This window comes from Bufo gargarizans, chromosome 4 (assembly GCF_014858855.1).
Source record: "Bufo gargarizans isolate SCDJY-AF-19 chromosome 4, ASM1485885v1, whole genome shotgun sequence".
In the NCBI taxonomy this organism is placed as follows: Eukaryota; Metazoa; Chordata; class Amphibia; order Anura; family Bufonidae; genus Bufo; species Bufo gargarizans.
The window spans coordinates 429,660,706-429,688,196 of NC_058083.1; the positions used below are offsets into that span (position 1 = coordinate 429,660,706).

Here is a 27,491-nt window from a genome sequence, read left to right on the forward strand (position 1 = left end):
AAACGTTGTGAATGCATATGTATTCACCCCCTTTTATATGTAACCTCGTTAAATAAGGGTACTTTCACACTTGCGTTGTTGGATTCCGGCAGGCAGTTCCGTTGCCGGTACTGCCTGCCGGATCCGGAAATCCGTATGAAAACCGATAGCATTTGTTTCTGGATCTGGCTGACAAATGCATTGAAACACCGGATCCGTCTCTCCGGTGTCATCCGGAAAAACGGATCCGTTATATATATATATATATATATTTTTTTTTAACACTTTTGCATGCGCAGATCGGGAAACCTGATACGGTTTTCCATAACACTTGGTACCGGATCTGGCATTAATAGATTTCAATGGAAATTAATGCCGGATCCGGCATGTGTTCTGGAATTTTGGCCGGAGAAAATACTGCAGCATGCTGCGGTATATTCTCCAGCCAAATACCGTAAGAGTGACTGAACTGAAGACATCCTGATACATACTGAACGGATTGCTTTCCATTCAGAATGCATTAGGATAAAACTGAAGCATGAAAGTACCCTAAATTCCCCTAAGTGCAATCAAATGTCATATGATGCGAGTATAAATCCACCTGATCTGATAGGCTCCTGAGTCAGCAGCACTATTTAATAAGCAACATTAAGACAAAGGAGCATCCAAACGTGCCAGAGACAGTTTTGGAGAAGTACAAATCAGAGTTGGGTTCTAAAAAATTCCAAAACTTTGAACATTCCACAGAGTATCATTGAAAGGGTTGTTCACCCTTGAGGGCCTTTTTGGCAGATCCCCAGTGTACCTGGATTTACGGAGGGAATTGTACAGGTGAAACTCGAAAAATTAGAATCTCATGCAAAAGTTCATTTATTTAAGTAATGCAATTTAAAAGGTAAAACTAATATATGAGAGACTCATTACATGCAAAGCGAGATATTTCAAGCCATTATTTTTGTTATAATTTGGATGACTATGGCTTACAGCTTATGAAAACCCCAAATTCACAGTCTCAGAAAATTTGAATATTACATGAAATCAATAAAAAAAGGATGTTAAATAGAAAAATGTAGGACCTCTGAAAAGTATAATCATGCATATGTACTCAGTACTTGTTTGGGCCCCTTTTGCATCAATTACTGCCTCAATGCGGCGTGGCATGGATGCTATCCGCCTATGGCACTGCTGAGGTGTTATGGAAGACTAGGATGCGTCAATAGCGGCCTTCAGCTCTTCTGCATTGTTCGGCCTAATGTCTCATCTTTTTCTTGGCAATGCCCCATAGATTCTCTATGGGGGTCAGGTGAGTTTGCTGATCAATCAAGCACAGTAATCCCATGGTCATTGAGCCAGGTTTTGGTACTGTGGGCAGGTGCCAAGTCCTGCTGGAAAATGAAGTCACCATCTCCATAAAGCTTGTCTGTGGAAGGAAGCATTAAGTGCCCCAAAATCTCCTGGTACACGGCTGCATTGACTCTGGACTTAATGAAGCACAGTAGACCAACACCAGCAGATGACATGGCTGCACAAATCAACACAGACTGTGGAAACTTCACACTGGACTTCAAGCATCTTGCATTGTGTGCCTCTCCATTCTTCCTCCAGACTCTGGGTCCTTGCTTTCCAAATAAGATGCCAAAGGCTCTCATCAGAAAAGAGGACTTTGGACCACTGAGTAACAGACCAGTTATTTTTTTCTTTAGCCCGGGTAAGACGCTTCTGATGTTGTTTCTTGTTCAGGAGAGGCTTGACAAGAGGAATACGACATTTGAAGCTCATGTCCAGGATTTGTCTGTGTGGTGGCTCTTGATGCACTAACTCCAGCCTCAGTCCACTCCTGGTGAAAGTCCCCAACACTTTTGAATGGCCTTTTCCTGACAGTCCTCTCCAGGCTATGGTCATCCCTGCTGCTTGTGCACCTTTTTCTTCCACACTTGTCCCTTCCACATAACTTTCTATTAATGTGCTCTTGATACAGCACTTTGGGAGCATCCAACTTCTTTTGCAATTACCTTTTGAGGATTTCCCTCCTTATGGAGGGTGTCCGTAATGGTTTCCTGCACAACTGTCAAGTCAGCAGTCTTTCCCATGATTGTGATTCCTACTGAACCAGACGGAGAGACAATTTTAAAAGCTCAGGAACCCTTTGCAGGTGTTATGGATTAATTCGCTGACTAGAGTGTAACACTTTGAGCCTAGAATATTGAACTGTTTCACCATATTCTAATTTTCTGAGATTGTGAATTTGGGGTTTCCATAAACTGTAAGCCATAATAATCCAAATTAAAACAAAGGCTTGAAATATCTCGCTTTGTGTGTAATGAGTCTATCTCATATATTAGTTTCACTTTTTAAGTTGCATTACTGAAATAAACTTTTGCACAATATTAAAATTTTTTGAGTTTCACCTGTACTTACATGATTGCCACTGGGTTCCGTCTCCTTCACTCCCCTGCCTCTTCTGCAGATAGTCAGGTTATAAACTCTACCACATCAAAAAAACGCTTTGCAGTAACTATATGTAAGGGAAGAATAAATCAATATGCACTGGAACACCTTCCCAATTAAAATATACCTTTTATTATTCGTCTACTAAAATCTGGCCTACAGCCGGACTACATGTAACAGGAGAGTCAAGAATACATACAATACATATTATGTCATCATTTGGTCAAGAGGTATACTGGCAGTACACGTAATTACACCCACGTGAAATACCTCAGTATGTGTGTCAAAAGCAGCTGAGGAACTAATCAAATACACAGAACCGAAGTTTACAGCTCAGTGATCACCTGATCTTTATAAGACCATCATAGGAATAATTATACAACATGGTCAATTCACTGGAGACGTATTCTGTGGCTACCCACGGTTTGCTGAGATACTGGAGACGTATTCTGTGGTTACTCACGGTTTGCTGAGATACCAGTGGAGGTGGTCATTTAGCACTGATGATATCCGGGGTGGTCCGGAGGCAGTGGTAGTGATGGTACAGCTCTGAGAAGTAGTATCCAATAGTTAAAGGCACTCCAAAAGGAAGTCAATAGAGGAATTCTATCCTACACAAATCCCTCTGTAACCCTAGCTGGACTCAGCCCAGGGACACCCCTTTAAAGGTAGAGGTTCCCTGTCCTCGTGCCTAACCTGGCTCACCCTGTATTACCCTGTCCTCAGTGACCAAAAAAAGATAACATGACAAAAACAATATAGAAAACAAAGAAAAAAACACAGATCCCAACGTTACGTTTCCCCAGCCAGTATGACTTCTGACTGGTTTGTCAGGGGAAGTGGAGATCAATACTCCAAACAGCAGTGTCTCATAATAGAGATTTTCAATATTGCGTCCCTCAATCGAGACCCTCCAGGAGTAAGAGCCCAGGCGCCTCCTTCTCCCATGCTGCAGCGCTGGCCAATCACAGCGCTCAGCTCATGGCCTGATAGGCTTTTTTATCTCTCAGGCTATGAGCTGAGCCCTGTGATTGGCCAGCGCTGCAGCATGGGAGAATGAGCCGACGGCAGGTTCCCCTGGGTGGAGCCTAACTATGAAGATACCGGAGGCAATAACGGGAGAACGGAGCGGCACCCAGGTATAACAGTAAGTGCAGGGGGGTCCCTGGGCGCCGCTCTACATGTCTGTATAGTTAGTTTAGAAGTTTTATTCTGGTGAAAGGTCCTCTTTAAGATCCACAGTGGAGATGGAAGTATCTGTCCATGGGCACTATTGTGAGCTGGACACTCCACAGAGTGATCATTTATGGAAGAGGAGCCAGGAAAAGGCAATTGCTTAAAGTGTAACTGTAATTTTTTTGTTTATTTTTGTAATGTATAGGTGCAGTGATACTGACTATTTTTGTAATATATTTTAATTACTGAAATCGTACATTTCTATTAGAAAAATAGCTCTAAAGTGGCCCATTTTGAGCCTTAACAACGCTTCTCTGTCTTTTGTTTACATAACTGTGGAGACTTGCTCAATACTGACCGTGTTATGTAAACAGAAGACAGAGGAGCGTTGCTAAGGCTCAAAATGGCACACTTTAGAGCTATTTTTCTAATAGAAATGTACGATTTCAGTAATTAAAGCATATAAAAAAAAAAAGAATGACCGTTACACGTTAAAGGGCTAGTCAAGGATTAGAAAAACATGCTGCTTTCATCCAAAAACAGCAACATATCTTTTCATAGGTTGTGTATGGTATTGTAGATCTGCCCCATTGACCACAATGGAGTCAACCTGCAATACCAGACACAATCCATGGTTGGTGTGGTACTGTTTTTGGATGGAAGCAGCCATGTTTTTCTAATCGAGGACACACTGCTTAAAACGTAAGAAAACCTGTTTGGAGTTTGACTGATTCCCCAAACAAATTTAAGAAGGCTTTCTGGTGAGCTGAAACTAAAATTCAACGTTTTGATCATCATGGGAAGCATAAAAACCCAACCCTTATCACCCCAGGAACATCGTGGTGGCAGTGTCATACTGTGGAGATGCTTTTTGCAGGGCAGTTCTTGAGGAAAACGTGTTTGTCTGTCAGAGATTTGAGACTGGGACAGAATGCACCTTCCAGCAGGAGAATGAACCTATACATACTTCTAAAGCTACACTGGAGTGTTATAATGGGAAATCTTTACATGTCTTTGAGTGGCCTTGTCAAAGCCCAGACATCAATCCAATGTAGAATCTGTGGCATGATGTAAAAACTGCTGTACTCCAACCCAACTAACTTTAAGGTGGTGGAACAGTTTTGTTTGGAAGAAAGGCCAAACGAATAGATGTGCTAAACTAATAGAGACCTACCCTAAGAGACTTGCATCTCTAATTGCTTCAAAGGTGGCAACACAAAGTGTTGACTTTCAGGAGGTGAATATTTATTCACATTAAAATTAAAAAATTTTGTCCTAAAAGGATATTCCCATCTCAGACATTGATGGCACATCGCTAGAATGTCATCAATGACAAATAGGCGCAGGTGCCATGTCTGGGATCTCCAGAATAGGACCCTGAAGTGAACAGAGAGCTCCTAAGCATGTGTGGCCACCCTTGATTCACCGCTATCGGAGTTCCGAAAATAGCTGAGCATGTGTGATGTGCTCTTTCACTTCAGGGGCCTCTTTCTGGAGGTAGGAGCGGGTCCCAGACATGGAACTCGCACTTGTTTGACACTGACCCATCTGACATCCATGGCGTATCTTATTGCCCCTTTACACTGCCTGAACATCTGGCAGATAATTGCTAGCATGCGTTCATAGGAACAATAGTTGGCGATAATTTGCCACTGTAAAGGTGCAGCCGATTACCTGAAGAACGAGCGTCATGTGATCTTTCATGCTGTCGCCTAAAGCAGCGGATCATGGCATCTAAACGGCCTCTGCTGCTGGCAAGGAATGATTCTGTATGGGGACGAACGATGGAGTTAGTGATCACACCGCTCCATACTGTGGGGGAGATCACTGCATGTAAATGCAGCGGTCTCCTTCACTGACGAGAAGGCTTCCTTTCCAACAATTGTAAGATAAATTGAGCTGTGTAAAGTTTTTAGTTATATGACGTCAATGTCTGAGATGGGAATAGCCCTTTAATTATTGTTTGTGTCACAGTAAAAATGTTTGCCTCCTTAGGGCTCATCCACAGTGCTGATGGATGCAGACCCATATAACTTGAATGGTTCCACGATCCGTTCGCACCGCAAAAAAGGAAAGCATGCTTTTTTTTTTTTTTCCTTTTTTTTTTTTTTTTGCAGAGTGTATTCAGGGACAGAAATTCCACGGAAATGCTCCACAGTGTTTCTGTGGCCTTTCATTCCATGCCTCTGCTCCATATCTTCCGGATTGTGGACTGATTGGGAGTGGGGATGCAATACGGGCACGGCTGGCACACATTCGTTGTTGTGTAAATCATATGACACAAACTTTGCAAACTTTTTTAATTCCAGGTTGCAACCCAACAAGGTAAAAAACAAGAAAAGAGGGGGGGGGGGGGGCATGAATACTTTCACAATGCATTGTATACTACTTTGTATTCCCATGTATACTATATTTGTCTACCATCAGCATGCAGCTGTAGTTATTGGCACAAAGAAAGAATATTTGGAATATTTGCTTTATTTTTATAGCTTCAGTTCAGCTTTTGGAGAGCTGCTCCCAGGCTTTATATTGTATGAAGTTAGAGTTTGGGGATTTGTTGGGCAGGCCTTGTTGGACCAGACTGATACGGCATCACATTGGAGCACTGGCAGGTTGTTAGATGGTCGGACAAATCACTGTTAACGCTTTAAATGAAGAACATGTAAACTAGAAGGTATAATGTGTCACTGATAGGTGCCTGCATTCTACAACTCTTCTCTCCGTGTCCTGACAGTGAATACCTGGCTGTGTTTAAGAAGACCGTCTCAGTGCATGAAGTCTTCCTTCAGAGAATTGCCTCCCATCCCATCTTAAACAAAGACCACAACTTCCAAATATTCCTGGAATACGACCAAGATGTAAGCACCCTTCCTTCCTGTGTAGAAAGTGAAGCTTGAATGCTGAGACAGCAGATTTATTTGCTGACCTATATGTGTAGATGAGCATTTTGTTACATGTAATATTTCACCAAATAGATGTCAGTCGCTGCACTTTCTAGTCACATCTGAGGTTCACATTCTCAGTTCCTCATGATGATTTTTATGTGAACTTTATCAGCTGCACTTCTTAAAAGGGTTGTTCAGCTTTGCGGGCCTTTCTGCCAGATCTCCCCACCTCACCGTACCTGTGGAGGGGAGCATACGCGCCTGGCCTCTCTGGTCCCACGTTCTCCGGTTTGAGAGTCACATGTGCCGCTGAAGTGACTGGCCTCAGTGATGACATCTCCCCAGTGTATCGTGTCGCTGGTCCATGTGACGCATGGGGGACACATCACAGGTCCAACGGCCCACAGGATAGTGGATAATTATTAGGTTGGGGTCCCACCTCTGGGACCACCACCAATCACGAGAACAGGGGTCCTGTACCCCGTGAAGCCCTCCTCAAATGAACGGAGCGCCTGGTCGGGCTATATTAATTTCTATCAGAGTTCAGGAGAGAGTGGAGCGCTGTACTCAATCTCTGGTACTCCCATTGAAATGAATGCAGTGGCTGTGCACATGCCCCACTGGCAACTTTGTTCATTTCGGGTTTACTCCATGGGCTTTGGTATCGGTGGGGATACCAGCAGTAGGACCCCTACCAATCTAATAATTATCCCCTAACCTGTGTATAGGAGAGAATATAACCATCCAAGCCACTCTGTGCACCCTTTCTTATCCTGCTTCCTCTTTGAGACTCTACCACTCCCTCTTGATTGACAGGGGCAGGTTCCTTAAAATCTTTTTTTTTTTTTTTTTTTTTTTTTTTTTTTGCAGCAGCAGGTGGATGAGAGAATGAGATTTCTTGAATTTGCTTTCCAGGTTCTAGATACTGATGACCAATCCTTAGGTTACCAGAATCCTCCATCCATTGTGTAGTGGCTGTATCAGGCTACACAGTGGCCAGAGCTTTTTGCCTCTCACTCATCCACTGTGTCATCAGTCTACAAAAAACAACAAAAAACTGGAAAACTCATTTAAAATCTCATCCACTTTGCTGGTACTGTAAAATGCCGCAAATGATACACTCAACTCCATTGCAGAAAAACAGCTGCATTTCAGTCTCGTTTAGAAGTACCCTAAATCTCTGTGGTGTGGCATGGATAGGATGCGGTTGGTTGCAGTGATATTAAACCTGACCTCCTGCTAACCAGTATTTAGCAGTTTCAGGAGAAACTAGAATCCAAGATGGAGGAAGAGGTTCTGAAAGACATCGGGAAGGTTTGACCAGATCTACCATCCTCTGACATCACACACCTATTGAGTGGGGCTTCTCCATTGTCGATTGTTAGATGGAGACCCGTCTTCTACCTGGGGGATTTAATTGTGAAAATGGGTCAGGGAGCAAAGTGGAACCTGTACATTCATGAGAAGGGCTTAACAAGGGAACTGGATTAATATTCCTGTGACCAGCTGCTTCCTACACATGTAGCATCACATAGACATGTGTATGTGTTTGATTAGTCAGAGTTGACTTGTTGCTTCTTGAATTTTGCAGATTTCGCTAGCTTAGTATCGCACCGTGTGTGTCAAATAATTGCAGATGTAATACTTACAATTAGCAATTTTCTGTATTTGTGTGTATTTCATTCAGTTAAGTGTACGAAGGAAAAATACCAAAGAAATGTTTGGTGGCTTTTTCCGGAGCATGGTGAGAAGTGCAGATGAAGTTCTATTTTCTGGAGTCAAGGTGAGGTAATCTGCAGTATGGACGTGACAACAACTATTAAAGCTTTACGTTAGTATATTAAAACATTCTGCAACTTTTTAATGTTTGATGTTTTTTATTTCTCAAGAGCTTGCTGTTAGTGAATGAGGACATTCTTATTTGCACCCAGAGGTTGATTTCACGGTGTACCAGTGTAGTTAAAATGCATAATATGTCCATGTCATATAACTTGAAGGGGTTGTCCGGGATCAAATAGTTTTTTTTAAAAACATGACATCTTACCATGTCTAGCTGATTTAAGGCCCCCCTGTTGTTTTTCAGTATTTTTACCACTTCTCCAGTGCTCCTACGGGCCCCCACTGATTGTTTACATGTTTGTGTATGTGTGCGGTAACTTCCTGCTGCACTGCCTTGTGGGTGCCACGCATATCCCTCCTCTTTATTCCTCCCCTTGTTAGTTACGCCCCCTAATCCCGTCGGATTCTACGCCTGCACGCATATTGTTCTTGTTTGTCGGTGATCGCCCTCCCTGCGCTTTAAATAATGTCTGTGGGAGCCGGCGATGTCACCGGGCTTCTTTGCGAAGCGAAAGAATAGGCTTCGCTCTTCACAAAGGGGCCTAGTATGTCACTCACTGAGATTTTAAAAACGGGGCATCAAAAAAAGAAAATAAAGGTAACACATGCATGTATGTTCAATTTAGGTGACTAAAGTCCACTTAAATGTCACCAATCCCAGACAACCCCTTTAAAGAGAAAAAGACAAAAATACTTTGACGGAGCGCCACCAAACAGGTCGCATAGAATAATTACAGCCTCTTCAGAGCTATACATAAAACACATACTCCATCGCCACTCACAAACTCCTTTTACCGCTCCTGGTCTTCTCTGCTTCAGTCCATCCCCAGATTCATCACACTCAGACCCCGTGTAAACCAGCAGCAGTAATCAAAAAAACTAAAACACAAAAATGAAGAGCAGAGTCTGTCGTAAGGAAAACCAATTATCCATTTAATCTACTTATGTTATTCACATCTCTGAGGAGAGTTCACTACCAGTTCGACCCCCATCGATCTTCTCGATCAGCAAATTATATCCCCCATGCACTTCTCTGTCTTCGATATTCACGTTTTATTAATTTAAAAACCGTATGCATTAATCAACGCGTTTCAGGGTATGCCCCTTCATCAGGACTCCTGATGTGATCTGCTACATGGAAAGATGAGCGCACGGGGGTATAATTTGATAATCTGTGGTGTCTGTGGTGAAACCTTCTCGTAGAGGTGAGTAAGACTAAGTAGTTCACATGGTTTTATGTATGACAGAGACTGCTCTCCAATATATGTGTTTTATTATTGCTGCTATATAACTTACAGAGGATGCCTGGAGTAGATCTAGTTATAACAAGACAACTTACCGGATTGTCCAAGCTAGTGAAGGAGTTTAAAGCGGTTGTCCTATCTGGACATTTCTAGCATAACATTAGGACATGCCATAAGTGTCTGATGTGGTTGCCACCTCTGGGAACTGCTCCTGTTTCAAGAAAGGGGCACCGCCAGGGATGGAGAGCAAACTGCATGTACGGCTTTCTCCATCCATTGCGATGGGACTTCGGCAAATAGCTGAGCGGTTCAGCTACTATTAGAATTCACGTAGCGGTGGATAGAGGGGAAAGGGCTGTACATGTGTGATGTCCCTTCCCCCCCCATTTACTGGCACAGAACATCAAAAAATAGCTAAGCGCACTTGCACAGCTTTTTTGGGAAATCCCATAGCAGCAAATTGAGAGACTGCCACGCATGCACAATGTGCTCTTCATTCATGGTGGGGCCATGTTCTTGAGATGGAAGTGGGCATAAAAAAAAACTATTGATATACCATAAATGGGACAACCCCTTGTGGATGGGTTGTTTTTTAATGGTGTTTTTCTGCTCTGTTGCATTATTTTTTTGCATCTGCATTTTAGTCTGTTTTAGGCCTCATGCACACGACCGTTGTGTGCATTTGTGGCCGTTGTGCCGTTTTCCGTTTTTTTTCGCGGACCCATTGACTTTCAATGGGTCCGTAGAAAAATCTAAAAATGCACCGTTTGGCAGCTGCATCCGTGATCCGTGTTTACTGGCCGTGAAAAAAATATGACCTGTCCTATTTTTTTCACGGCCAACGGTTCACGGACCCATTCAAGTCAATGGGTCCATGAAAAATCACGGATGCACACAAGATTGTCATCCGCGTCCCTGATCAGTGTCCGTTTTATCAATGGCAAACTTGACTTAGATTTTTTTTTTTTCATTTTTCATGTCCGTGGATCCTCCAAAAAACAAGGAAGACCGACGGACGAGAAAAAACCGTCACGGATCACGGACCTACGGACCCCGTTTTTGCGGACCTTAAAAAAAAACGGTTGTGTGCATGAGGCCTTAGGCTGTAAAAACACCAGCTCCAGATGTTATCTAAAAGTCTGAGGGAAATATTAAAATGCAGGACACACAAATGTTTTTTTTTGCTACTGGGGATTTGGTTAGGCTACTTTCACATCTGCGTTTTTGTTTCAGGTTTTAAGATCCGTCAGAGGATCTCAAAACTTGACCAAAACAGATCCGTTTTGATTATATCAATTATGCATCTATTCTTAGGATGCGGTTGTGCAAAGTCAAAACAGATCTGTCACTATTGACTTAGGGAGGTTGAGGAGAATGAGCAGAGAGTAGTCACCCTTGCATTTGGCTGTCAGGAGGTCATTTGTCACATTTGAGGGCTGTTTCTGTAGAATGTAGGGTGTTGAAACCAGAATGTAATGGATCAAAGGGAGAGTGAGCAGAGAGATAGCAAATGAGGCTAGAGTAGACCAGACGCTCCAGGAGTTGAGATGAAGGGAAAATTGTAGTTTGGTCTGTAGTTAGTTGTGCAGGATGGGTTATGAAAAGGTTTTTCTTTTTTTTAATACTTAAATCATGGTTCACACATCTAAAAAATAAATAAAAGCACATGTACTATGGAAAAAATGTGAGTGATTTCTATGGCTTTTTTTGTGGTAAAACCTTTAGTGTTTTTTATTTTATTTTTTAAATACCTCAAAAAGACTTGGACATAATTACATTAAAACGTAACTTTTACTTACTAGGAATAAAAGTAGAAAAGAACAAACAAAACGTGCTCAAATAATGCAGTGAGAAAATACTCTAAAATATGCAAGATGGTCTTCTTATGCACCTAGATGAAACCTATACCTGGATAATAATTAGAAAGGTCTTACCCAGTCCAGGTGTATGGATTGTAGTCTTTTTTTTTTTTTTCACCAGGTGCCTGTCCCTCAGTTTGATGACTGAGAAGTTGAGGCAGCTGGAGCTTGTGATGCAAGTGGCAATATGGGGACAAAAACTAGCAAACACAGAGCACCCGCCCTGCTTGGGGCCTATTCCCTAAAATTGTCCCATACTTAATTCCCTACATGCCACATTTCATCCAATTGAAGGGACTCATCAAGTGTCTGCTAAGTGAAGAAAAGTACTTAAATAAGGACAAAAGAAAAAATGTCCAGTTGTCACAGCTGTGTCATGGTCTGGTGGTAGTGGACCGTGACACTTGTGCCGTCCAAACTTGTTGCCGGTGGCAACTTGTTTTAGCATGTGTGGTCACTTCCCCTTTTAGTCTGGTGTTCCTTCCCATTTTGGTGTGTGCAAGGTGGAGCTGGGTGTGGCCTCATGGCTCTTCTTATGTTGTAGTTGGGAGGGTGAGGTCAGTTGTCTAGCTGCCTTTGTAGGAGAAGGAGCTTTGCTCCTCTCTGGATGTTTCACCTGTCCGTGAGGGCCTCCTTGTGGAACATCAAGGTCTTTAGTGATGTCTCCCTATGCTCTCCTCCTTGTTCCCTACCTTACCAGTTATGTTTTGTGTGGGTTTGTTTTGGGCATTCGTTGTCATGTCTAGTCATAGGTGTTCTATGTCTGGTATGTTTGGTGTAATGCCCGGCATGGTTGCTAGACATCCCCTTGTTTGTCTGTACCTCCGGTGAGGGGGTACCTGGGGTTCCTAGGAGGGCAAACCACAAGTCAGCAAGCAGTAGTTGTTCCACCCAGTCGTTGTGGCAGGTAAGTGCTGTTGTTCCAGTACTTGTCGTTTTGCACTGGGCTCTTACATGCTGCTATGTGTTTTTGCTTGCTGTCTGCTCTTTCCTAGTTGCTAGGCCTGTGTGAGACTCTGGTTCATCCGTGTCGTGGATGAACCGGTTGTATCTTATTTCTGACTCCTTTTTCAGGGATCATTAGGGTCAGAAGGTCCCAGGTTCCGGAGCATGAGCCCCCCCTACCATCGAGACCGGCTCATACAGTTAGAAGGTCAGGGATAGGATGAGGGTGGCATTAGGAGGTGACCTGCTCACCTTATCCTGGATTTCAGATCTAGTGGCATTCCCTTCTTCCCTACATTGTACGGTGGGGAGTTTCTCCTACTCCCCACCATGACACCAGTAGGACCACAGCAGAATCTCCACAGTTTGTAAATTGGAGTAACAAACACAACTTTCTTGTAGAGGTGAGGAGCGTTGGGAGCTTAAAATGAGAACCCCAGAGCTCCTTACAGAAAAAATGAGGCACAACTTGAACAGTGGTCCGTGCCTGGGCATGGTTAAGTGTCCCCACCTAACCCTTATCTTACCACCGATATTAGGATCAAGGGAGGAGAGCCACTTGGGAACAGGTGCCATAGTTGCCCCCTTATGACTATTTTTGTTGTGTATTTTACACCTTTAGTTTGATATATCATTATCTTTGATAACTCATATTGTCCTGTACTGCGCCCTGCCCTAAATCTGTTTTTTATTTAGCTCCTTAGTGTTCAACAGCTTTCCAGTGTCTGAGCTAGCTTGAGAGTGCCGATTCCCAGCGTCGCTTAGTTGTTAAGCGAAGAGTTATGTCGGAACGCCGCTCTACTTTACCTCTGGGGCAGTCAGAGTCTGTACACATGACTTCCCCTTCCTGCTACTGGGGAGCGCGCGCTTCTAGCGTGCGTTCCACTTACGTGTGAACACAGGCCTGGAATAGCCAGGGCATCTGAGCCGGGAGGATTTAAAAGGGAGAATGGCTCACTGTTTTGCACTTTCCTCCCTTGATCCTAATATCGGTGGTAAGACAAGGGTTAGGTGGGGACACTTCCGCAGGCACGGACTACTGTTCAAGTTGTGCCTCATATTTTCTTTAAAGAGCTCTGGGATTCTCCTTTTAAGCTCCCATCGCTCCTCTACTAGAAGGTAGTATTTGTTTCTCCAATATTCAAACTGTGGAGATTCTGCTGTAGTCCTACTAGACATTTTTTCTTTTGTCCATATTTAAGTAGTTTTCTTCAAATAGCAGTCCCCTGATGAGTGCCTTCAATGAGATGAAACGTGGCATGTAGGGAATTAAGTGACGGACAATTTTAGGGAATAGGCCCCAAGCAGGGACAGGTTCCTGACTGGGTCGCCCCTATTGGGGCAGGTGCTCTGTGTTTGCTAGGCAGGGACAACTAGCCCCCAACCCCTCTCTTCAGGCAGTGCTACAGCTATAGGGTTTGCTAGTTTTTGTCCCCATATTGCCACTTGCATCACAAGCTCCGGCTGCCTCAACTTTTCCGTCATCAAACTGAGGGACAGGCACCTGGTGAAAAGACTACAATCCATACACCTGGACTGCATTATTTGAGCACGTTTCTGTTTGTTCTTTTCTACTTTTATTCCTAGTGAGTAAAAGTTATGTTTTAATGTAATTATGTCTTTTTGAGGTATTGTGGTATAAATTAGTGGGAGACTTTAGACCTTTACATACTCACCTTGTTTATTGGGTAAAATTATGTTTGTTTGTTTTTCATGTTTATTGCCTGCCCACAGGATATACCAGAAATTCCTGAGAGGTGGGATACGCCTCTATATTATATATTCATATGTAGCAGATCTCTATTATCATTTCGAGTTACCGTAATATATTAAGACTGAACTTTATATATTAACTCGATATAATAATAAAGATATGCTACATATGAATACCGTATATTATATAGAGGAGTATCTAACTTTATATACCGCAGCATATGAACTTGGTTCCAAAACTGCGTGAGCTCCGCAATTGGAACTAAGAGGGACCATGACTACAATGAACTATAAGTACTAATGTATCACTATATATATATATATATATATATATATATATATATATATATCTATCAACATTTTTTTTATCCTTGTCTTACGTAATATGTAACTTTCTATTTTTATATTTTATAATTGTTGTTTGGCCTCTCATATGAATTGTATCTTAAAGTAAATAAGTCAATTACTTAGAGCCGGCCATTGGTTGAATGATATAGTACTGTAGCTAGGTGGTTATAGCAGTCTGTGCTCTATTCTGGTGAGCTCTCCACATAGTGTATATATGCCATAAACGTCTGAAGGGGGGTTTCTGTAAAGTTGTTCATGTGTTTGTATAATTTATTAAAAAATTTTTTTTGTGGAGTAGCACATTTCAGTTACTGTGTTAGTTGGGCCCTAAACTGACAATCGCCATGTCCTGCCTCTTATCTCCTCCATATGCAGGAAGTAGATGAATTCTTTGAACAAGAAAAGATGTTTCTTGTCGGTTATCACACAAGGATCAAGGACTCCTGTGCCAAATCTGACAAAATGACTCGATCACATAAAAGTCAGTACTTTTTGGGTTTAATTTTATTTGTGTATATGTATGCTGAATGATGGTGTCAGGAATATATTTGCAGTAATAGATGTTTAGTTGTTGGTTTGAGGAGGGAAGGAGGGCAGAATTTGAAATATCCATCACCGTTTCTTACAGTATTTAAGAGTATTCCCTTATCCACATTTATTTCTGTTATGCACTTATATAGCGCTTTATAGACTTTGCATTGGGCTGTCCCCAATGGGGCTCACAATCTAGTGTCCCTGTCAGTTTGTCTTTGGCGTGTAAGAGGAAAACCAAGTACCTGGAGGAAGCCCACACAAACACGGGGAGAACATACAAACTCCATGCAGATGTTGTCCTTTGTTGGATTTGAACCTGGATTTGAACCCAGGACCCCAGAACTGCAAGGCACCAGTGCTAACTACATGGAGTGCTGTAGTCGGCCATCTCCTGAAATCCTATAGAAATGAATGGAGTGGCTGCGCACATGCCTCACCAGCCGGATTTGAACCCAGGACCCCAGAACTGCAAGGCACCAGTGCTAACCACTGTGCCACCGTGCTGCCCCCACATGATGGGGAATACCTATTAGATCGGTTGGAGTCCTACTGCTGGGAACCCCACGATCGGTGTGTGGGGGGGTCCCAGTACCCTGTGAAGCCCCCTCGAAATAAACGTAGCGGCTGGTGAGGCATATGCGCAGCCACTCCATTCATTTCTATAGGATTTCAGGAGATGGCCGACTACAGCACTCGACTGTCTCCAGAACCTACATGGCTATGAATTAAGCGGCCACTCGCATGCCCGACTGGCTGCTCTGTTTATTTTGAGAGGCCTCCACGGGATACGGGTTCTCCTGATTGGTTGGAGTCCAAGCAGTAGGACTCCAACTGATATAATGGGTATCCCCTATCATAAATGCTGGATTTACATGGTTTCCATTTCTTGCCCTGCCTGCTACACTACTGTAGTTCTTGCATAACCTTTGCAATATCATATTAATAATACAATATATGTTTGTCCAGATGTTCCCGTAACTTGACCTGGAACGGGGAGAGTTCAGTTATGGACTTGTGGATCTTTGTGTTACTACATCATGTACAGTGTAACAGGGTTTCCTGTGTTCTCTGCAGATGTGGCCGACGACTACATTCATATTTCTGCTACGCTGATCTCTTTAGGTGATGAGGAGAACGTTCCTATTAGAAAGTAAGTGCTGCTGTCAGTGGTGGGTGGGAGAAGAATTTGGAGTAGGAAGTAATTTTGATGACTTCCCTTTTGTTGAGTAAACGCATTCCATTTAGCAGAGGCTTGTAAATCCTCCCAGTACACACAACACATCTGCAGAGTGACAGCGGAGGCCCACCACTAGAGGGCGGCAGTGCTTTAGATTTATCTTGTTCATATCCCAAGTCACACAAGCACGAGCTTTATCCCTCTTTTTTAGGGTAGTGGGTGGCGACATACAAATAATGCCCCTTTGCCCTGTTACTGGCTGGCCTTTAGCACCCATACAACCTAAAATTTAAGGCCATTTTTACTAATAGTAAATGTTGTACAATATTTTAGAATTTATTGATTTCTCTGTGCACATCCTGGACGCTGGTCAGTGATGAACGGAGTATGGTACCTACAGACTTTGTAGCAGTACTGATACAGACATCTACTACATCCCTGTTGTTCGGGTGCCGGGCAGGTGTCCACAACCTTGGTCACTCCAGCTGTTTGTGAAACTATAACTACCAGCATGCTCCATTCACTTCTTCTCTAGAAGTTCCCGAGAACAGTCGAGCAAGAGTCCATGTAGTTTCACAAGAGCTGGAGGTTGCTGACCCCCGTGCTAGGGGTTGCAACATAGGATTCTGCATGTCTCTGATCTAAATATCGTCCAGTATTTCATGCTGACTCAATGTTTGCACAGAGCTTTCTCTCCGATTTGATTTCTAGGTAGTGTAGCTGTACATCCAGCACTTTACAATCATTTGATATAGGAAATTCCCCATGTGTCTGATAAGCGACTGCTTCCAATAGCAAACGGCAGAACTGTGAATGCAGCTCTGGAGACAGGCAGTAACTCTGCACCAGTAAGATAAGTCATGTAATGTGCACACACAGACCCCATTGTATATGAATTATAGGGGTTTGTTCAGTTTCAGGAGGAAACCGACAACACAGGGGATGTGTCCACAATAGAGAGCTGATCATTACTTACCTGGCAGATCCTGCTCCGGCTCTCCTGGCTCTAATGGTGACATGACATCTACAACACTTGACCACTGCAGCCAATCACTGGTGGTGCACCAAAGAGCCTGTTGATTGGCTGCAGCGGTCACGTGTTGTCAACCCTGCAGCCAGGTGACCAGATTCTGGGCAGGAGAACTAGAGCAGCGTAGTGGGTTCTGCCAGCTAAGTAACCATCAGTTCTCTATTACTGATATATCCCTGTGTCGTCCGGGTTCCTCCTGGAAGTGGATAATACCTTTAACCCCTTCAGCCACAATGACGTACCTGTTTGTCATTGTGGCTCGGGAAATGTACAGAGCAGGCTGCTCACTGAGCCCGCTCCATACATGATGGGTACCGGCTGAATAAGACGGTTCGCCCCCTAATGCAATGACTGGGATCTGCAATGACACCAAACCTGGCCATTTAACCCCTCAGATGCCGTGGTCAATAGCAATAGTTGCATCTGTGGAGTTAGAAACAGAAATAGAAGAAAAAGCTATGTCTGTCCAAAAATGGCAATGCAAAGGAAATTTCTTTTTTTCTTTTTTTTTCCCCCCCAACGTTTTTCTTCTTTAAAGTGGTACTAACAACGGGACATATCTTGTAAGTGCAAAAAAAGTTTTTGGGGTTTCTGCATGTTGTAGTCACCTTTTTTCTATTTGTTCCTGTTGTATTGTTACACCTCACATACATGATCCAGAGGGCAGAACTTCCCTGCGCTCTTTCCTTTGTGCCTATTGATCAGTATAATTTGCACGCTTTTTTTATTTTATGACCCCACCCACGTGTCATTTGCTCCATATAACCTTTGTATATAAAAGGCTAAGTTACTCTGGTTTTAGCTGTAAGATTATTTTTTTTCTAATCCATCTCCAATATTATGAAAGTTCATAGATTTATTTTAGTTACAATTGTCACCGGGTTTTACAGGTCACCCTGCCCCTATCTCTTTATTATGACAGGTTACATTATGGTTGTGTACCCTGGTCGCCTGAACTCCATGATCAGTCTTCTCTGTGCCCTTTCACCCACATCGGAGGCGAGCATACCCCTTATGGCTCAAGCAGAATGCTCAGAATCGCACAGATTCAGATGTGATAGTGTTAATAATAAGACATTACTGATTCATGTGCCTGCACTATTTGGATGCCTTCAATGTGCTTTGACCGCATTTTATATTTCCTTTTGGATGTAAATGTGTAACCAGAGCACAGCAAATTTGAGCATATGATGAAACCACTTAAAATGTAGTTTTGTTTGGTGGAAATGCAGGTCATGGATGTAAGGATATAACTGATTACCATTGCTAATACATAGTTTGTCCTATATTACTGACGCCTATTACATTGGGTCTTCCATTCTCACAAAACCCTCAAAGTAACTCAGTATATCTGTAGGATACTTTCAGTAGCATTAAAGTCTGTTTAGAGGGTAGATTCGGTAAGATATCCTTCTTCTGTATGCCCTGTTGGAGTACTTGCATATCTGCTTGGTGGACACAGGCCCATCCATGTATTTCAAGGATGTCCCTTTGTTCATTGGAAGTAAAAATTGATGGCTGGCCACAACCTCCAGCAGAGGTAAGCTCAGGGGCATACTGGGAACATGGTAGCCCTGGAAAAAAAAAAAAAAAAGTGGCCTCAATGTTGTAGGTGGGTCCAAGTTGACAGAAAATGGTGCAACACAAGTAGATGGAGCCAATACAATTTGGCAGGGTCTGTAATACCATAGTGCAGCACAGAATACCATCCCACAGAACCAAACACCACAGTGCAGCACAAAATACCTCCCCAGATGCTTGTATCTCTGTGGTGGCCATCAATAGCTGCCAAGTTCTGTCCTTCTTTTCCAATTGTCTGTAATATGGATCTGGAGCAGGTCTTAAGCGTTGAGATGTGGGCCACAACACTAGGTCAGCTCAACCTTCAGCATGCTGCCTGGACTTCTTCTAATAATGAGCCCTATTGTTTCCCTAATAGTATGTATACAGCCAGCAACCGTGATGAGTTCAGGTGGCCCTATTGGCATAGGCCCTCTGGGAAAATTCCCATTAGGGTCTATGACCAGTCTGCCAAATAGTAGCCAGCCAGACGCTTTCTCCTGCAGCAGTCAGTGAATAGGTGATCCATGTCATGCATTCTATTTTACTACTATGCATGTTTTTGGTTCAGTTGCCCATTAGTCACTTCCTGTCCACGTAAGATCCAATTTCATGACCACTTTTAGAGTGTTTATTTAGTATGAATTATTTTTTATGTTATAATCATGATTAATGGAGATACAAATGCTTGTACAGACAGGTAGGAAAGGAGGTTTCGAACCCTAGGAACCGTCAGTTATGACCAGTGGATTGAGGTCTAGTAAAGGGTAGTATATAAAAATGAGTGAAGTTATCAAAAATTCGATTCAGCTACTTTGCTGAAGTTCACAAAGAAATTCGATTTTGTTACGAATTACTTCATCATGAATTGCATTCCATTGTATTGGGCGCAACGATGGGGAATGGCGATCGCGCTACGCCCAAACCCCCCCTTCTGGCATCTGACAGTCACATTAAAGCCTATAGGGGGTTAAAAACGAAAGTAAATTACTTACCTCATCATTTTGCTCATGGATAGGCCGTCACAGCCATCTTGATTGAAGATTGACTTCACTGCGTGTGAGATTTGGTGCCTTTTCTTCAATGAAGATGACTGCGACGCCCTCTCCGTGAGCAAATGGATTAGGTGAATATGTATTTTTTTTTTTGTTTTTTTACCACAACTTTATGAAAAATGTATTTGTTACCACAAAGCGCAAGGAAATTCAGCTTCATGACAAATTGAATTTTTCCTGAAATTCAGCTTGAAGTCCACTTCGTTAAAGGTGTTGTCAGAGTTATTTTTTTATTCTTTCTATGTTTCTAACTAGGCAAATGTAACTGCTTTCCAATTAACTCACTTAACGTTTAGGTCACATGACCTGTGATGTCAGCTTCTCTCCCTGCTCTGATGAAGGTCGTTTACAAGCCTGTAAACGATAGATCACTGTGCTGGCAACGCCCCCTTCACTGCCATCTGCTCTCTCTCCTAAGATTCTTAACCCCTTCAGCTGCACATACTGGCTAGCTGCAGCAGTGACAATTCTGGGCACAGGATCTGACAGACTAGAGAGAGCATTGCACCAGAAGGTAGGGGGAAGATCCTGTTTGTATTAGCAGTGTCATTATACAGCTGGGACTTGTAGTTCTACACTTACAAGTTGCTGTGGATTCTCCCAGCACTCAGGGCTGCTCTTGTATCCACTCCCTTAGTAGTGTCATTATAAAACTTGGACTTGTAGTCCTACACATACAGCATGCTGTTGAGTCTCCCAGCAGGCAGACATGTCACTCAGGGCAGCTTTTGTATTCACTCCCTTAGCGGAGCGGTGGAGGGGCACAGATTTGTTTTATTGCATGTAAACAAAGGGCCACAAAAGAACCAGGGAAATGAGATATATATTTATTATTATATATATTTTTTTCATAAAACTTGCTTAGCTTAGTTATATATTGCTGCCCATCAGATTTTCAGTGCTATATTATTTTTTTCATAACTCTGACAACCCCTTTAACTTCGATTTGCTCTACTTTATAATTCAGTGGTGCAGACAATTCAGTATGCAGCTTTGATGTGAGACAGAATATCCTGTGGTTTCAGGAGGGCAGAGTTATGCCTCATTCACACATCAGTTATTTGGTCAGTTATTTCCATCACTGATTGTGAGCCAAAACCAGGATTGGAGCCTCCACAGACATAATGTATAAGGGAAAGATCTGCACCTGTTCTGTGTTTAGACCTGAACCTGGCTTTGGCTCAAAATCACTGATGAAAATCATTAACCAAACACTGAAATGTGAATGAGGCATAATGCCTTGTATGTGCCTATTGGAAATGTAACATTGGACATAATGTGAGCATATCCAAGAGAAGGGACCTAGAGTTGGAGGACCAGAACAAATGTTTAACTGCAAATGTATTAGGAACTTTTTTTAAAATATTGAAAATCCCCATTAATATTCTAGAGCGCTTCTCATATTAACAAAATAATGATACAGCATGAGGTTTGATCTCAAACATGACAATACAAAGTCCAGTGTAAAGTAAACACAATACTGTAGAAACTTTGTCCATGTCCACTTTGTTCCTGTCAAAAATTAACTAGGTGTATTATAAAATTATTTTCACCTCAAGTCTACTCTGATTTTTTTTTTTAATCTGTTCAATATTTGGTGAAACTTTTTGAATGTCCTAAAGACATTTTTAAAATAACAAAAACCCTGTCCCTACACCCCCATCACACCCATCCCTGAATCTTAGGGTTCAAAATCATGAAAAACATTATCGTGCATACCAAGTTCACACCATAGTACAGAGTCCTGCAGACTTGAGGGATCCATCATCTTCAGTTACGCAACACAATCTGAGAATGTGTTAAAATGACACTATGGAAGAAAGAGCTATATAGTCCGGCATACATAATAAAACCTAAAGGTATTAAAAACATACAACAGTTCTCCAAATACCATATATAGAAAGCTACCCATCCTGGTCTTAGGCCATCTAACAATTGATCGCATCCATAAAATCTCCCTCTATTAAGCATCAGTGGTGCCAAACCAGGAGTATCCAACCAGAGTACCCACAAATCTGCAAACTTTTTGCAGTGCTGCCTGCAAATCCCAAAAATCTGGAGCACTCCGCCAATTAAAGCATAGATCATTTATTCACCAACCGACATCAAAACATAGTGATGTTTCGAATTCAAGTCTTTTTCAAGAATTGTGATAGTGTGCACCCATTAAGTGGTAACGTCCACCTCATTCAACACACCTATAAGTAATGTATCAAATATTCCTGTAAAGCATAAGACATAGGAGGTGATTTATCAAACTGGTGTAAAGTAGAACTGGCTTAGTCGCCAGTAGCAACCAATCAGATTCCACCTTTCATTCAAAGCTTCTTTGGAAAATGAAAGGTGGAATCTGGTTGCTATGGGCAACTAAGCCGGTTCTACTTTACACCAGTTTGATAAATCTCCCCCATAGTGTACATAATCAATCACTTAGTGATAGATCTCCATGTCAGGACCTGGAAGAAGGATCGACTAGTGTTGTCTGGAGCCAACTGTTTGAAAGGTCCTGTTTGAGTGGCAGACCGCACACTGTGCTGGAGAGGGTGAATATTTATATATGCCTGGATCTGACGCTGCGTGCACCAGGTAACCTCAGCAAAATTATTTGCTATACTTCTACACTTCTCTTTATAATTGGCTCTTCCTAGGTGTGGGTTCGGAGTGCTGCTCATCCATCAACCGTTTTTTATACATATACTTTTACAGCCTCAATACAGTGTTCATCCATGAACTAAATTCAGGTATCCTAAGAGGCAATGGATTTTCCTATGCTATTGTCTTTCAGGCTTGATTTAGAAACCTTTGAATTCATGACTGTTGACTCTTTGGAAAAAAAGGGATATCAGAAACATTTCCAAGGATACATAAAATAGGATAATGCTCCAGGCTGCAACATATTTCCAATAAAATCAGCAATCTCCTGCCAATATCTAAGTCTATGACAATATCACGTAACTTGCTTGGAGCTAGCTTCCGGCAGTCTACGTTTGTCACATGGCACATCATCTTTATAACCCATTTTATCTTGAACACACAATGTATATGAAACCATTCAGATAATGTATGCATCTCACTAAGCAACTCCTTAGGCAGTGGCTGCAGTATATCCCCCGAAAGGACCTACAGTGCTGCCCATAATTATTCATACCTCTGGTAAATTTTAACTTAAAGGGAACTTGTCACCAGTTTTATGGTGTCCTAACTAAGGGCAACATAAATAAGTGACTGATTCTCTTAGCAAAATGTTGGGTCACTTTCTTTAATTGACCCAGTCAATCTGCCAACATCTTGTATTGAAAAGCTCCAGCTGATAATGATGAGTCATGAATATTTATGAGCTCCTGACTCTCCCCGCCCACCTGCTGCTGAGTGACAGTTATTTTCCATATGAATCAGCAGCAGGTGGGCAGGTGAGGGGCTATAGCTCTGAATTAAATGTACGCTGGACTCAATGACATCACACTGGACTCAAATCAGCTCATTAGCATGCAGCATCTTTGTGTGTATATTATGAGGTATCTGTCACACCAGTAAGTGAATACATCTAAGGTACTTTTTAGTAGTTAATGATTGTATATAATTAGTTAGATTATAATCAAATATCCACATGACAGGTTCCCTTTAAAGTTATTTATTCAACCAGCAAGTAATTTCCCTTGCGCCCATGACAGCACCCTTGAGAGACCGCCTCCATCCAGGACAGGAAACAGGAACTTTCGTGGAGAGCTCATAAGGAGGAGCATGGCCCCAAGACCACCAGTTCCTGTTTCCTGTCCTAGACAGAGACGGTTCGTGGAGAAAAGGAGAAAGTTAGGCTGCAGGGCCCCATAGAATCATATCGAAGTGGGGTTACCTGTTCCGGCGTAAGTCTCCTCTAGGAGCCGCCGGCCGGACTCTGGTGCTTGCTGCTGGGGTCTGGCTTACGCCGCGCTGCCGCTACTCTGCAGTCCCGGGCGCACTGAGAGGTGCGTTCGGCACGCCGGTCCTTCCTGACAGTGTTCAGGCGGGCCGGGGCCTCCTCCTCACCTCGCTTCTCGGGGGGGGGGGGGGGGGGACAAAATCTCGCGATCCAAGCGAGATCCGGTTCTCGGTCGAGACTTCCGGTATTTGGAGGAGGAGTCCCCATCCCTTCTGCAGAGTATTAGGGAGATGGTAAAGACAGAGGTCTCGGATTCCTTGAAGGATTTCAAAAAGAGTTTTCCCTCTGTAGCCTCAAGCTCCCTTGGAACCAGATCAGGCACGGCTAATAAATCTGACTCTGATCCTTTAGAAGATAGTGATACAGGAGAAATCCTAGATAGCCCAGACTCGTCCCAGGATGAAGAATCCACGGGCAGGCCACTTTTTTCCCCGGATGATACGGAAGCTTTACTAAAAGCAGTTCGTGCGACCATGAAGGTAGACGAATCCAAAGACCCAAAATCCGTTCAGGATATCATGTTTGGTGACCTCAGGCAAAAAAAATCTAAAGTGTTTCCCGTAAACGAGAATATAAAATTTTTGATACAGAAGGAATGGAAAAGACCCGATAAAAAATTTTTGGTCAGATTTGAGGACTTGGGTACTCTTAAAGACCCTATGGATAAGCGAGCAGAGGTTTACCTAAAAAAAAGTTTGGGAGACCTCAGCTCAAGCGTTCAAACCAAATATTGCCGCCACATCCACTGCTAGGTCTCTGAAATTATGGCTAGAAGAATTAGAATCTCACATTCAGAATAAAACCCCGAGAGATCAATTGTTAGCCGTTTTTCCCACTCTACTTAAAGCAGTAGACTTTATTTCTGACGCCTCGGCAGATGCTTTAAAATTAAATGCTAGGTCAGCTGCTCTTTCTAATTCAGCCAGACGAGCTATTTGGCTAAAAGGATGGTCGGGAGACACTGGATCTAAAAATAAGCTTTGCGCAATTCCTTGTCAGGGCGATTATCTTTTTGGGTCCGTCTTGGACGACCTTTTGGATAAAGCCTCAGACAATAAAAAAGGATTCCCTGTCTCCAGACCCCCGAAAAAACGTTTTTTTCGCAAAAACAAGAAGGATTTTTTTAGGGGCCAGAGGAAAGACTTCAGAGCAGACAACAGGAATAGGAAAAGCAAGGGTTTCCTCTTCAGTTCCCAATCCTCCTCAACCTCTAAACCATCACAGCAATGACAGTTTCTCTCCCGTGGGTGGCAGACTTTCTCTCTTCCTTTACGCTTGGGAAAAAATCTCCTCAAGTCCCTGGATTTTAAGCGTTATAAAGGAAGGGTTTTGTCTAGAGTTTGTCTCCCACCCACCGGACAGATTCAAAATTACAAATTTTCTAGGAAACCCGGGAAAAAATCTAGCTTTACAACAGGAGATTGCATCCCTACTTCGAAAAAATGTTCTAATTCCGGTGCCGGAGGCGGAGAAAAGCAGGGGTTTCTACTCTTCCCTTTTTCTGGTTCCCAAACCGGATGGAACATTTAGAACCATCATAAATCTAAAAGATTTAAATCAGTTCCTCTCTTACAAAAAATTCAGAATGGAGTCGATCCAATCAGTTCTAAAACATCTTTTCAGGGGCTGTTTCATGGCTGCGATAGATATAAGAGATGCGTACTATCACATCCCTATTCGGTTAGACTATCAAAAATTCCTCAGAGTCGCTGTTTCAATAGGAGGTCACATTCAGCACCTACAATATACAGCCCTTCCCTTTGGGATTTCTCAAGCTCCCAGACTTTTCACGAAAGTCATGGCAGAAGTCATGGCTCATATAAGGGAAAGAGACATTCTAGTGATTCCCTACCTAGACGATCTCCTGGTAGTAGTAGAGTCAGAATCCCTTCTCGAAGTACACCTCAAAAAAGTAGTGCAGATCCTAGAAGACCTCGGCTGGCAAATAAACGGGGAAAAATCACATCTAATACCTTCCCAAGTTTGTGTCTTTCTCGGAATGATGCTGGACTCAAAGAAACTACTCTGTATCCTACCCCAAGACAAGATTCAGAGATTAATACAACAGGTTCAGTCCCTGATATCTACAAAAAACCCTACTATCAGACAAGCAATGGCGGTCTTGGGCAGAATGACCTCCACTATACCAGCGGTCAGTTGGAGCCATCTTCACTCCAGACCCCTACAGTGGCAAATTCTGAAGGAATGGCAGGGTACCCTCCGCCCATTAGATACACCCCTCACACTCACCCCCCAAGTGATCCAGTCTCTTCACTGGTGGCTGAATCCTGTAAACCTGTCCCAGGGGCTCCCTTGGATCCAACAAAATTTTGTTACCCTTACCACCGACGCAAGTCCTTCCGGTTGGGGGGCCTGTTGCCAAGGGTACTTAAGACAAGGTGTTTGGGAAAGAGAGCAGAGTCTAGACTCCCAAAACATGAGGGAACTGAGCGGTTTTTCTCGCCTTAAAAGAGTTTCTTCCTTTACTGCAGGGAAAGTCTATAAAAGTTTTTTCGGACAACGCCACAGTTGTCTCATATTTGAACAAGCAAGGAGGAACCAGATCAGAAAATCTTATGCAGTTAACAACGGATATCTTTTCCCTTATAATTCCTTCTGTTCCGTCCCTTATGGCAGTACATCTAAAAGGTACAGAAAACAAGGTGGCAGATTTCTTAAGCAGAAATACACTAGACCAGGGGGAATGGTGTCTGAATCAAATGGTTTTCGATCAAATAATTCAACTTTGGGGTCGTCCTCATCTGGACTTATTTGCTACCAGAGAAAACAGGAAGTGTCATCTTTTCTTTTCCCTCAGCGCGAGAGATTCACCAACAGGGATAGATGCCTTCTCCCTTCACTGGCCGAACCAGCTCCTCTACACCTTTCCTCCGTTAAGACTTCTTCCAAGATTCTTACAGAAGTTGAGACCAGAAAGAACGACAGTGATCTTAATTGCTCCATTCTGGCCCAGAAGAACCTGGTTCACCTCGTTGAGGAAGCTATCCTTGATAGACCCTTGGATTCTCCCGGAGAGGCAAGACCTTCTGTCCCAAGGACCAGTCAATCATCCGAGTGTGAGGCAGTTACACTTAACAGCATGGCTCTTGAGGGGGAAATCCTAGAAAGTAGAGGACTCTCCAAGAATGTAGTTTCCACTTTGCTATCCTGCAGAAAGGATGTCACCTCCTCTATTTATCTCAGAATTTGGAACACCTTCCAGAAGTTTGCCAAAGATCCGGTGAATCCTTTAAATCCCCCACCTATGTGTAAGGTCTTAGATTTTCTGCAAGCCTGTCATGAAAAAAATTTGAGGCCAAGTACTCTTAAAGTACAGGTATCCGCTTTGAGTGCATTCTTTGATTCTCCCATCGCTAACCACCCGTGGGTCTGAAGATTCTTTAAAGCCATCAGCAGGCTTAGGCCTATATCTGGACCTTCAGTTCCCCCCTGGGACCTCAACTTGGTCCTCACAGAGCCTCCCTTTGAGCCACTTAAACAGTTACCCATAAAAATCTTGTCCTTCAAAACAGCGTTTCTTGTGGCAATTATCTCAGCAAGGAGGGTTGGTGAGATTTCGGCTTTTTCTACTTCACCACCTTACACTAACATCCTAGATGATAGGGTACTCATTAAACCAGACCCTTCCTTCTTACCGAAAGTGGTTTCTATGTTTCATAGAACACAGGACATTATCCTTCCTTCCCTGTGTCAAAATCCGAGAAATGAAAAAGAAAAACTGCACTGTTTAGATGTAAAAAGATGCCTATCCCATTATCT

The 27,491-nt window shown here is 42.9% G+C and overlaps 1 protein-coding gene across 1 annotated transcript in view; it reads left to right on the forward strand.

Moving 5' to 3' along the window:
* Positions 1–27,491, forward strand: part of SNX5 (sorting nexin 5) — a 76,004-nt gene that overhangs the window by 33,888 nt on the left and 14,625 nt on the right. Inside the window, exons 5-8 of the mRNA XM_044288591.1 lie at positions 6,338–6,461; positions 8,176–8,271; positions 14,812–14,917; positions 16,045–16,120. Of these exons, the coding sequence (XP_044144526.1) occupies positions 6,338–6,461; positions 8,176–8,271; positions 14,812–14,917; positions 16,045–16,120 (402 nt within the window). The remainder of the gene's footprint in view (positions 1–6,337; positions 6,462–8,175; positions 8,272–14,811; positions 14,918–16,044; positions 16,121–27,491) is intronic.